The following is a 13,021-nucleotide window of genomic DNA, read 5'->3' on the forward strand; positions in this document are numbered from 1 at the left end:
AACACAGCAAGACTCTGTCTCAAAAAAAATAATAACAAAAAAAATAAGGTTGGGTGCAGTGGTTCATGCCTATGATCCCAGCATTTTGTAGGGCCAAGGTGGGAGGATCACTTCAGCCCAGGAGTTTGAGACCAGCCTGGGCAACATAAGGAAACCCCATCTGTACCAAAAAGAAAAAAAAAAAAAAAAGAAGGAAAAAAAAGAAAATAGAATAGATATAAAACACTTGGTTTCCTACTTTGTCATAAGTCGTCAAGAAATTATGTAAGTTAGGCCGGGCGCGGTGGCTCAAGCCTGTAATCCCAGCACTTTGGGAGGCCGAGATGGGCGGATCGCAAGGTCAGGAGATCGAGACCATCCTGGCTAATCTGGTGAAACCCCGTCTCTACTAAAAAAAAATACAAAACACTAGCCGGGCGAGGTGGCGGGCGCCTGTAGTCCCAGCTACTCGGGAGGCTGAGGCAGGAGAATGGCGTGAACCCGGGAGGCGGAGCTTGCAGTGAGCTGAGATCCGGCCACTGCACTCCAGCCTGGGCGACAGAGCGAGACTCCGTCTCAAAAAAAAAAAAAAAAAAAAAAATTATGTAAGTTAAAGAATCTTAGCACAGTCCCACTGAAGAGGTAATCTCTGTCAATATAAACAGTCTCAAATGACAGACAGGTTGTAGCATGTTGCATGCTGGGCAGGGATCACGCCTGCAATCCCAGCACTTTCAGAGGCTGAGGCAGGCAGATTGCTTGGGTACAGGACTTTAAGACCAGCCTGGGCAACATGGTGAAACATCATCTCTACAAAAAATACAAAAATTAGCCGGGCATGGTGGCACAAGCCTGTAGTCCCATCGACTTGGGAATCTGAGGCGGGAGGATCACTTGAGTCTGGGAGGCAGAGACTGCAGTGAGCTGTGATTGTACCACTGTACTCCAACCTGGGCAATAGAGTTGGAAGCCCAAGGTTCAAGCTGACCAAACAGCTGAATAGCCTGCTAAGCATAACTGAGAGTAAAGTGCCTGTAATTTAACAAAGTGGAGGGGTAAATACCTTACTTCTGTCTAACCAGCCAACAGTGAAATGTGACATAGATCCACTGAAAAGAAAATAAAAAGCCAGGACAGGCATGGTGGCTAATGCCTATAATCCCAGTACTTTAGGAAGCCAAGGCAGGCAGGTCACCTGAGGTCAGGAGTTTGAGACCAGCCTGGCCAACATGCTAAAACCCCGTCTCTACTAAAAATACCAAAAAAATTAGCCAGGCGTGGTGGCAAGCACCTGTAATTCCAGCTACTTGGGAGGCTGAGGCAGGATAATCGCTTGAAACCAGGGGGTGGAGGTTGCAGTGAGCTGAGATCACGCCACTGCACTCTAGCCTGGGCGACAGAGCGAGACTCTGTCTCAGAAATTAAAAAAAAAAATTAAATTAAATTTAAAAAAGAAGAAAAGAAAAAGGCTGCCATGAAAATGTTAATGGCAGAGAAAGCTCCCACTTCTGGGAAAACAGGAAGCCTGGCGGCGGTCCTCTATGTGCTTCAGCAGTACCTTCCCTCACATGCACTCCACTTTACTTTCCTCAAGAGGTATTTGGCTGCTGTGTTTCTACAGCCTCAAATACAAGCTTACTGAGGGCACTTCTATTTCTTCCTTTATATCAGTCATTCTTTAACACATTAAAATCAATTCAGAAAACTATATATACAACCATTCAATCAAAATCTTGCATACAAGGGAGTTCACAGACCCAGGCTAAAAGCCCTGGTCTATACTCAGCACAGGGCTCTTCTCAAAGGAGAAACAATCAGTATTGCCGACTAATTCATTCCCCTTAAAAATGCAATAATTAGCTGGACGTGGTGGATCATGCCTGTAATCCCAGCACTTTGGGAGGCCGAGGCGGGCGGATCACCTGAGGTCGGGAGTTTGAGACCAGCCTGACCAACATGGAGAAACCCCGTCTCTAAGTAGCTGGGCATGGTGGCACATACTTGTAATCCCAGCTACTCGGGAGGCTGAGGTAGGAGAATCGCTTGAACTCAGGAGGCAGAGGTTGCAGTGAGCCGAGATTGCACCATCACACTCCAGCCTGGGCAATATGAGCGAAACTCCATCTCAAAAAAAAAAAAAAAAAAAAAAAAAAGCAATAATTAGGTGCGGTAGCTCACGCCTGTTATCCCAGCACTTTGGGAGGCCAACGTGGGTAGATCACTTGAGGTCAGGAGTTCGACACCAGCCTGGCCAACATGGTGAAAGCCCATCTCTACTAAAAATAGAAAAATTAGCTGGGCGTGGTGGCGCTTGCCTGTAATCCCAGGCACTAGGGAGGCTGAGGCAGGAGAATTGCTTGAGCCCAGGAGACGGAAGTTGCAGGAGCCAAGATTGCACCACTGCACTCCAGCCTGGTGACAGAACAAGACTCTGTCTCAGAAACAAAACAAAGGCTGGGCGTGGTGGCTCACGCCTGTAATCTCAGCACTTTGGGAGGCCAAGGCGGGCAGATCACGAGGTCAGGAGATCGAGACCATCCTGGCTAACACTATGAAACCCCATCTCTCCTAAAAATACAAAAAATTAGCCAGGCGTGGTGGCGGGCGCCTGTAGTATCAGCTACTGGGATGCTGAGGCGGGAGAATGGCATGAACCCGGGAGACGGAGCTTGCAGTGAGCTGAGATCGTGCCACTGCACTCCAGCCTGGGTGACAGAGTGAGACTCCATCTCAGAAAAAAAAAATTAGCCAGGCACAGTGGCGCGTGCCTGTAGTCCCAGCTACTCGGGAGGCTGAGGCAGGAGAATCGCTTGCACCCAGGAGGCGGAGGTTGCAGTGAGCTGAGATCATGCCATTGCACCCCAGCCTGGCGACAGAGCGAGACTCCGTCCATCTCAAAAAAAAAACCAAAAAAACAAAAAACAAAAAAAAAACAACCACAAAAAAAAAAAAACAGAAATGCAATAATAATACAACTGTCTCAGATTTTACATATCCACAACCTACTGCCTTTAATCCTGGATACACAAGGTATCAGGATGCTGACTCGAAGGAGGACAGGCCATTTGTACTGGCCTAGGAGACAGTAAATAAATGTTACTTACAGGAGACAGCATCTTCAATCTGTGTCACATTAGCAAAGTGAGCAGTGTTTGGGATGCCCAAACACCTCATGCCATGAGCGTGACGCCATTCCTGGGAGAAGAGAGAAGCAAAAGGATCATGTGAAATGGGAATAGCTGAACACACAGAGCACTAACTCCATTCTACTCATAAATCCTAACATGGCCCTTTACAAGACTCCACCGAAAGGCAGCATTCCTTTTGTGTTTCATGTGTGTAAACCGCTGGCTGTGACTGACAAAAGGCTGGTATTTCAAAGACGCATCGCATTGTTTGCCTCACTGGGTTGGCTTGTAAACCTAGATTCCAGACCCAGTAGTCTTACACATAAAACCTCTGGGTCAAGATCACAGGAAAATATCACAACTCTAACTACATCTCCCATATTGCGGGAGAACTCACCAAAGCCCCAGCAACTCCAAACACCTGCATGAATAGGGTTACTAATGGCAGGTCAGCATCATCTTTGTAGGTAAAGGAGAAGACTTTTATCAGGCACAACGATGTGGGGAGGAGAGAGCAGGGAGATTATACACTGACATGATGGCAGTTTTAGCTAAGGGATGGTAAATGGCACAGGCTTTACCTGGATGCCAACTCCAATCATTGTAGGAGGTGCTGAGAAGGATTCAGAACTCACTCATGGGCTCAGCAAAAAAGACCCAGGATCAATTAGTAATATGTATGACTCAGAGAGGGGGAGAGGAGTTCATATAAATTTGTCATCCTTGGTCTAGCATAAATCTTTTCCATTCTGTAAAATGTCCTTCCAAAATCTAAGAACTAAAAGTAGAGCCCACTTAGAGATGAGCCCACTTACAGCAGTACCACCTGGACAATACCTTGTCTCAAGAATGGTTTGATAAAGATCAGCCCCTTAATTTTTTTTTTTTTTCTCAAGAGGCAAAGATCCATTTATGATCTGAAAGAGGTAAGTCCTATTCTTGATCTTGAGTATTAGTAATGGGGTAGAAAAATAACCAAGAAGTCAGAAGTTGGTCTAAAATGCTAGCAGAAAGACAAAAACAGAGAAGCGTTAAGAGCAGGCAAGAGAAAACCAAGTAAGGTTTAAAGAGCGGAGTGGTAGAATTCCTCCAGAAACTATCTCAGGTATTTAAGACTAACATTGGTGCCAAAAGTCAAACACCATGGGCTTGATTTTAAAACCATCCTTCTCTGATTCCCTTCAGCTCTGGACACCAGAGGTCCACATAGGCTACTTCTACTCTCTTTCTCTAAAAGTCTCATGTTTTTACTTCAATTCCCAGAAAAAATGGCTCTGAATTCCTTACAGCAAAGTGTCGCTGGAAGGCTTTGGGTCCTCGGTAGGTGTAGTTTCCACAAATCTCACAGTTGTAGTTGATATTTAGGCCATGAAGTTTATATAGCCAGTAGGGAATAGGCTAAAAAAGAAAAAAGAAAAAAAAAAAACAAGAAGTAGTGTTAGCCTACTAAACTCTGTATCTGTTTCCAAAATGGGGAATGGGGAGAAAGTGGTAGTTCTGAGACTTACTTTGCCATCCCAGCCAAGTGGCAGGTTTTTGGGGTTGTAAATGATCTCGTTCTCTTCATCTTCACTCTCACTCTCACTGATCTGCTCTTCTTCCTCCTCTTCTCGCTCTTCTCCTGTCCTGGCTTGCTTGCGCTGTACATTTTCATGAGTGAGATGTCGCTGTTCCTAAGGCAGGTCCATAAATGAAAAGTCAGAAAAAACTAGTGCAGAATAAGAAGGGAAATTTCCTGTTTTCCTACAACTTTTGCTGACCCCTTACTTCCAAAGATAAGGTTCTTTCTTATAGAATAAAGGAAAATCTTGCCTTCATATCAGAACTCCTTATCAGCAGGCTCTACCTGAACCCAAAGCAAAGAGTAAAAGGTTTTACATTACTTGCCTGATTACTCATCTGAGGCTATTGTAGAACAACAGAAAACAGTCTCATCTATTCTGACTCTAAAATATTTCCTGGCTGGGTGTGGTGGCTCAAGCCTGTAATCCCATCACTTTTGGAGGCTGGGGTGGGAGAATCACTTGAGGCCAGGAGTTTGACATCAGCCTGGGCAACACAGTGGGATCCCATCTCTACAAAACATTTACAAATTGGCTAGGCATGGAGGTGTGCACCTGTGGTCCCAGCTATTCAGGAGGCTGAGTTAGGAGGACTGCTTGAGCCCAGGAGTTTGAGGATGCAGTGAGCTATGATCCCACCACTACACTCCAGCCTGGGCAACACAGTGAGACTCCATCTCAAAAAAAAAAAAAAAAAAAAAAAAAAAAATGCACCCAATACAGGAGCACCCAGATTCATAAAGCAAGTCCTTAGAGACCTACGAAGAGACTTAGACTCTCATACAATAATAATGGGAGACTTTAACACCCCACTGTCAACATTAGACAGATCAACAAGACAGAAAGTTAACAAGGATATCCAAGAATTGAACTCAGCTCTGCACCAAGCGGACCTAATAGACATCTACAGAACTCTCCACCCCGAATCAACAGAATATACATTCTTCTCAGCACCACATCACACTTATTCCAAAATTGACCACATAGATGCAAGTAAAGCACTTCTCAGCAAATGTAAAAGAACAGAAATTATAACAAACTGTCTCTCAGACCACAGTGCAGTCAAACTAGAACTCAGGATTAAGAAACTCACTCAAAACCGCTCAACTACATGGAAACTGAACAACCTGCTCCTGAATGACGACTACTGGGTACATAACGAAATGAAGGCAGAAATAAAGATGTTCTTTGAAACCAATGAGGACAAAGATACAACATACCAGAATCTCTGGGACACATTTAAAGCAGTGTGTAGAGGGAAATTTATAGCACTACATGCCCACAAGAGAAAGCTGGAAAAGATCTAAAATTGACACCCTAACATCACAATTAAAAGAACCTGAGAAGCAAGAGCAAATACATTCGAAAGCTAGCAGAAGGCAAGAAATAATTAAGATCAGAGCAGAACTGAAGGAGATAGAGACACAAAAAACACTTCAAAAAATCAATGAATCCAGGAGCTGGTTTTTTGAAAAGATCAACAAAATTGATAGACTGCTAGCAAGACTAATAAAGAAGACAGAAGAATCAAACAGATGCAATAAAAAATGAAAAAGGGGATATCACCACGGATTCCACAGAAATACAAACTACCATCAGAAAATACTATGAACACCTCTACGCAAATAAACTAGAAAATCTAGAAGAAATGAATACATTCCTGGACACATACACCCTCCCAAGACTAAACCAGGAAGAAGCTGAATCCCTGAATAGACCAATAACAGGTTCTGAAATTGAGGCAATAATAGCCTACCAACCAAAAAAAGTCTAAGACCAGACGGATTCACAGCTGAATTCTACCAGAGGTACAAAGAGGAGCTGGTACCATTGCTTCTGAAACTATTCCAATGAATAGAAAAAGAGGGAATTCTCCCTAATTCATTTTATGAGGCCAATATCATCCTGATACCAAAGCCTGGCAGAGACACAACAAAAAAAAGAGAATTTTAGACCAATATCCCTGATGAACATCAATGCAAAAATCCTTGATAAAATACTGGCAAACCAAATCCAGCAGCACATCAAAAAGCTTATCCACCACGATCAAGCTGGCTTTATACCTGTGATGCAAGGCTGGTTCAACATACGCAAATAAATACACGTAATCCATCACATAAACAGAACCAAATACAAAAGCCAAACGATTATCTCAATAGATGCAGAAAAGGCCTTTGACAAAATTCAACAGCCCTTCATGCTAAAAACTCTCAATAAACTAGGTATTGATGGGATGCATCTCAAAATAATAAGAGCCATTTATGACAAACCCACAGCCAATATCATACTGAAAGGGTAAAAACTGGAAGCATTCCCTTTGAAAACTGGCACAAGACAGGGATGCCCTCTCTCACCACTCCTATTCAACATAGTGTTGGAAGTTCTGGCCAGGACAATCAGGCAAGACAAAGAAAGGGTATTCAGTTAGGAAAAGAAGAAGTCAAATTGTCCCTGTTTGCAGATGACATGATTGTATATTTAGAAAACCCCATCGTCTCAGCCCAAAATCTCCTTAAGCTGATAAGCAACTTCCGCAAAGTCTCAGCATACAAAATCAGGGTGCAAAAATCACAAGCATTCCTATACACTACAAACAGAGAGCCAAATCATGAGTGAACTCCCATTCACTATCACTTCAAAGAGAATAAAATACCTAGGAATTCAACTTACAAGGGATGTGAAGGACCTCTTCAAGGAGAACTACAAACCACTGCTCAATGAAATAAAAGAGGACACAAACAAATGGAAGAACATTCCATGCTCACGGATAGGAAGAATCAATATTGTGAAAATGACCATACTGCCCAAGGTAATTTATAGATTCAATGCCATCCCCATCAAGCTACCAATGACTTTCTTCATAGAATTGGAAAAAAACTACTTTAAAGTCCATATGGAACCAAAAAAGAGCCCACATTGCCAAGACAATCCTAAGCCAAAAGAACAAAGCTGGAGGCATCACGCTACCTGACTTCAAACTATACTACAAGGCTATGGTAACCAAAACAGCATGGTACTGGTACCAAAACAGAGATATAGACCTATGGAACAGAACAGAGTCCTTGGAAATAATACACCACATCTACAACCATCTGATCTTTGACAAACCTGACAAAAACAAGAAATGGGGAAAGGACTCCCTAATTAAATGGTGCTGGGAAAACTGGCTAGCCATATGTAGAAAGCTGAAACTGGGGCCGGGCGCGGTGGCTCAAGCCTGTAATCCCAGCACTTTGGGAGGCCGAGGCGGGCGGATCACAAGGTCAGGAGATCGAGACCACAGTGAAACCCCGTCTCTACTAAAAATACAAAAAAAAATTAGCCGGGCGCGGTGGCGGGCGCCTGTAGTCCCAGCTACTCAGGAGGCTGAGGCAGGAGAATGGCGTGAGCCCAGGAGGCGGAGCTTGCAGTGAGCCGAGATCACGCCACTGCACTCCAGCCTGGGCAACAGCGTGAGACTCCGTCTCAAAAAAAAAAAAAAAAAAAAAAAAAAAAAAAAAAAAAAAGAAAGCTGAAACTGGATCCCTTCCTTACACCTTATACAAAAATTAATTCAAGATGGATTAAAGACTTAAATGTTAGACCTAAAACCATAAAAACCCTAGAAGAAAACCTAGGCAATATCATTCAGGCCATAGGCACGGTCAAGGACTTCATAACTAAAACACCAAAAGCAATGGCAACAAAAGCCAAAATTGACAAATGGGATCTAATTAAACTAAAGAGCTTCTGCACAGCAAAAGAAACTATCATCGGGTGAACAGGCAACCTATAGAACGGGAGAAAATTTTTACAATCTACTCATCTGACAAAGGGCTAATATCCAGAATCTACAAAGAACTTAAACAAATTTACAAGAAAAAATCAAACCACCCCATTAAAAAATGGGCAAAATACATGAACACTTCTCAAAGGAAGATATTTATGCAGCCAACAGACACATGAAGAAATGCTCATCATCACTGGCCATCAGAGAAATGCAAATCAAAACCACAATGAGATACCATCTCACACCAGTTAGAATGGCAATCATTAAAAAGCCAGTAAACAACAGGTGCTGGACAGGATGTGGAGAAATAGGAACACTTTTACACTGTTGTTGGGACTGTAAACTAGTTCAACCATTGTGGAAGACAGTGTGGCGATTCCTCAAGGATCCAGAACTAGAAATACCATTTGACCCAGCCATCCCATTATTGGGCATATACCCAAAGGATTATAAATCATGCTGCTATAAAGACACATGCACACATACGTTTATCGCGGCACTATTCACAATAGTAACGACTTGGAACCAACCCCCATGTCCATCAATGATAGACTGGATTAAGAAAATGTGGCACATATACACCATGGAATACTATGCAGCCATAAAAAAAGATGAGTTCATGCCCTTTGTAGGGACATGGATGAAGCTAGAAACCATCATTCTGAGCAAACTATCGCAAGGACAGAAAACCAAACACCACATGCTCTCACTCATAGGTGGGAACTGAACAATGAGAATGCTTGGACACAGGGTGGGGAACATCACATATTGGGGCCTGTTGGGGGGTGGTGGGACGGGGGAGGGTTAGCATTAGGAGATATAATTTTATCTAATGTTGTATCTTTGTGTTTCCTGTTTCCTCTACCAGAAACTTTTTCTTCTCCCTCTTTCTACTTAGAAGACTCAACCTCACTGTATTCAGGTAAGTATCAAATTATATTGTAATTATTTGTCTCCACTAACCACAAAATGAGTTTCTCAAGGGCAAGAGGCTGTGTCATATTCACTACTGTATTAAAAAAATTTGCATAATGTCCAAAAACCAACAGACATCAACAAATAGTATAATAACGGCAAAAATCTTATCAGTTCATAGTGAGAGCAACTTCTGGAAAGCATTTGGCTAGAACTGGTTGGAATTCCAAAGAGAATAGTGCCATCTCCTGGCAGGGAAAGCAAAATGCTCTTAAAGGATGGAGGCCGGCCTGGTGGCTCCAGCACTTTGGGAGGCCAAGGCAGGCAGATCACTTGAGCCCAGGAATTCAAGACCAGCCCGGCCAACAAGACAAAACCCTGCCTCTACCAAAAGTACAAAAATTAGCCAGGTGTGGTGGCACACACCTGTAGTTCCAGCTACCAGGGAGGCTGAGGCACGAGAATCACTTGAACCCAGGAGGCGGAGGTTGCAGTGAGCTGAGATCCCGCCACTGCACTCCAGCCTGGGTGACAGAGTGAGGTGCTGTTTCAAAAAAAAGGGAGGGAGAAAGCGGACAAACCTCATGTCAAGGGCATGAGTGGCCTCCCAGCCACTCACAAGACTGGCAACTCAGCCTGCTGCCCACACTAGCACAGCCCAAGGTCACAGTGGAGAATATGTCTCTCCAATGTCCAATGTCTAGCTAGCCTTTTACTGAAAGTGGTCATAACAGAATCACAGGTGACTAGTTCTACAGCTATTATATGAATGGTCCTCAGAAGCAGAATGAAAATGTCCATGGCAAAAAACAAAAATATGTAAACAAGCTATCTGACCCAGAGCCATCCACTAAAAGGACCATGCGAGTGTGTGTAAAAGGAAAGGCTCTGAGATAGTTAAAAATCGGGCTGGGTGTGGTGGCTCACACCTGTAATCCCAGCACTTTGGGAGGCTGAGGCAAGCTGATCACGAGGTCAGGAGTTCGAGACCAGCCTGGCCAATATGGCGAAACCCCGCCTCTACTAAAACTACAGAAAACTAGTCGGGCATGGTGGCGCACGCCTGTAGTCCCAGCTACTCAGGAGGCTGAGGGAGGAGACTCGCTTGAACCCTGGAGGCGGAGGTTGCAGTGAGCCCGGATTGCACCACTGCACGTCAGCCTGGGCGACAGAGCAAGACTCTGTCTCAAAAAAAAAACAAAAAACAAAAAACAAAAAAACTGTACACAGCAGACACGATCAGAAAGGCTGGTCTTCTGAAGGACTCCAAAGACATTGATCATCTTCTCTGGATGAGTGCTGCCATTTCTTCCACTTTTTCTTTCTAGAAAGAGATTTCTTTTCCTCCTACTCCTCTCCCTACTTTCTCTCTGAGACAAGCATACTGGTCAGGCTAGGCCTTTCTCTACCCCAACCCACACTTCAGTTCTTCCTAAAATATTCAAGGAGAACATTCACTGCCAGCTTTGTACTACTAATATTCTAGCCCTACTAATTTTCTCACAATCTTATGAACATGTAAGTTGACTTACATAAGATGACTTACGAAAATGCCTTTTTATAAGTCATAACTGAAAGGCTGCTTTGAGTAGCCTTTGTTACTTGCCCTTTTGAGTGTCTGCTTTGTGGGCTACCCCTGAGTATTTTCTGAAGCTCAGGCACAGAATCTGCACTATTCTGGACATTATATTGCGAGGGGACTCTATTCTCCATGTCTGGCTTTATGGGAATTGGACAATTTTGGAAGTATCATCTAACAACAGAATAGGAACTTACTGAAGAGCCTCATACCCTGACCTCTATTTTGTGCCATACTAGTTTATCAGCTATCCACTCCTCTTTTGAACCTAATGAAAAAAATATCTTCCGTGAGTTCCTCTCCCTTTAACTCCTGTGCTTTATACCATTTTCCACTTTCAGCAGTCAGTCACTTACCCCAAGAATCTCTACATATTCATAGATCTGGGCTTCTAGAAAAGCAATGTCTTTGTTCCTCTCAGTGTCTCTGAGAAAAAGAAACAAGCTGTATCACTCAAGAATTCTCTCATCCATTGCTTTGTTCCCTATATCTGGGAACATTTATTGCACAACTGCATTAAAAATTATAAGCACATGAGAAATACTATGCTATGAAAGCAAATGCTCTGTTCATCTCAGGACTCTATTGACAAATACTGAGGGTATTTCTCAGAATGCATGGAGGCTTCCTCTATGACCTCACCCAGAAGATGAAGGACATATCAAGACTGCTTACATTGCCATCATTATAATCTACAAAGGAAATGTGGTATGTAAGAGCAAGCTCTGCAGCAGGTAGACCTAGGCCCAAATCCTGACTCTGCTACTTAGAACTATGAGAGTGGACACATTCCATAACTTTTCTGAGTCCTTATCTGCAAAAACTCAGGATAACAACTAATTTTCTGGGTTGTTGTGAGAATTAGAAAAAAAAGTACATTAAGAAAATACTGGGCCAGACACGGTGGCTCATGCCTGTAATCCCAGCATTTTGGGAGGATGAGGCTGGCGATCACTTGACGTTGGGAGTTTGTGACTAGCCTCACCAACACGGTGAAACCCTCTCTACTAAAAATACAAAAATTAGCTAGGCGCGGTGGCTCACGCCTGTAATCCCACCACTTTGGGAGGCTGAGGCGGTTGGATCACGTGAGGTCAGGAGTTCATGACCAGCCTGGCCAACATGGTGAAACCCCGTCTCTACTAAAAATACAAAAACTAGCCAGGCATGGTGGCGCATGTTGGTAATCCCACCTACTTGGAAGAGTAAGGCAAGAGAATCGCTTGAACCAGGGAGGTGGAGGTTGCAGCGAGCTGAGATTGCGCCACTGCACTCCAACCTGGGCGACAAAGCAAGACTCTGTCTCAAACAAAAAAACAAAAAACACACAAAAATTAGCCAGTGTGGTGTTGCGTATCTGTAATCCCAGCTACTCGGGAGGCTGAGGCAAGAGAATCGCTTGAACCCAGAAGGCAGAGGTTGCAGTGAGCCGAGATTGTGCCACTGCACTCCAGCCTGGGCAACAGAGCGAGACTCCATCTCAAAAAAGAAAAAAAAAAAAACCACCCTGGGTCAGGCGCAGTGGCTCACACCTATAATCCCAGCACTTTGGGAGGCCAAGGCGGGTGGATCACTTAAGCTCAGGAGCTGCAGACCAGCCTGGCCAACATGATGAACCCCCATCTCTACTAACAATACAAAAAATCAGCCATATGTGGTGGTGTGTACCTGTAGTCCCAGCTACTCAGGAGGCTGAGGCAGGAAAATCCTTTGAACCCAGGAGGTGGAGGTTCCAGCCAGTAAGCTGAGATTGCACCACTGCACTCCAGTTTGGGTGACAGAGTGAGACTCTGTCTCAAAAAAAAAAAAAAAAAAAAAAAAGAAAATACCTTGTCTAGGCCGGGCGCGGTGGCTCAAGCCTGTAATCCCAGCACTTTGGGAGGCCGAGACGGGTGGATCACGAGGTCAGGAGATCGAGACCATCCTGGCTAACACGGTGAAACCCCATCTCTACTAAAAAATACAAAAAACTAGCCGGCTGAGGTGGCGGGCGCCTGTAGTCCCAGCTACTCGGGAGGCTGAGGCAGAATGGCGTAAACCCAGGAGGCGGAGCTTGCAGTGAGCTGAGATCCGGCCACTGCACTCCAGC

General features: G+C 44.1%; 4 protein-coding genes across 4 annotated transcripts in view; 3 read left to right on the forward strand and 1 right to left on the reverse strand.

Moving 5' to 3' along the window:
• Nucleotides 1–13,021, forward strand: part of UTP11 (UTP11 small subunit processome component) — a 594,364-nt gene that overhangs the window by 532,045 nt on the left and 49,298 nt on the right. The window lies entirely within an intron of this gene.
• The window catches only part of NDUFS5 (NADH:ubiquinone oxidoreductase subunit S5), a 1,192,795-nt gene that overhangs the window by 125,668 nt on the left and 1,054,106 nt on the right, over nt 1–13,021 (forward strand). The window lies entirely within an intron of this gene.
• SF3A3 (splicing factor 3a subunit 3) overlaps nt 1–13,021 on the reverse strand; it is a 592,026-nt gene that overhangs the window by 9,093 nt on the left and 569,912 nt on the right. The window contains exons 13-16 of the mRNA XM_050799141.1: nt 11,289–11,358; nt 4,616–4,780; nt 4,395–4,505; nt 3,084–3,174 (exon numbers count right to left, since the gene is read on the reverse strand). Coding sequence (XP_050655098.1) covers nt 3,084–3,174; nt 4,395–4,505; nt 4,616–4,780; nt 11,289–11,358 — 437 coding nt within the window. The remainder of the gene's footprint in view (nt 1–3,083; nt 3,175–4,394; nt 4,506–4,615; nt 4,781–11,288; nt 11,359–13,021) is intronic.
• AKIRIN1 (akirin 1) overlaps nt 9,229–13,021 on the forward strand; it is a 1,026,732-nt gene continuing 1,022,939 nt past the window's right edge. Inside the window, exon 1 of the mRNA XM_050800754.1 lies at nt 9,229–9,241. The gene's annotated coding sequence lies outside the window, so the exon portion shown is untranslated. The remainder of the gene's footprint in view (nt 9,242–13,021) is intronic.

The sequence above is a fragment of the Macaca thibetana genome, chromosome 1, assembly GCF_024542745.1.
Source record: "Macaca thibetana thibetana isolate TM-01 chromosome 1, ASM2454274v1, whole genome shotgun sequence".
In the NCBI taxonomy this organism is placed as follows: domain Eukaryota; kingdom Metazoa; phylum Chordata; class Mammalia; order Primates; family Cercopithecidae; genus Macaca; species Macaca thibetana.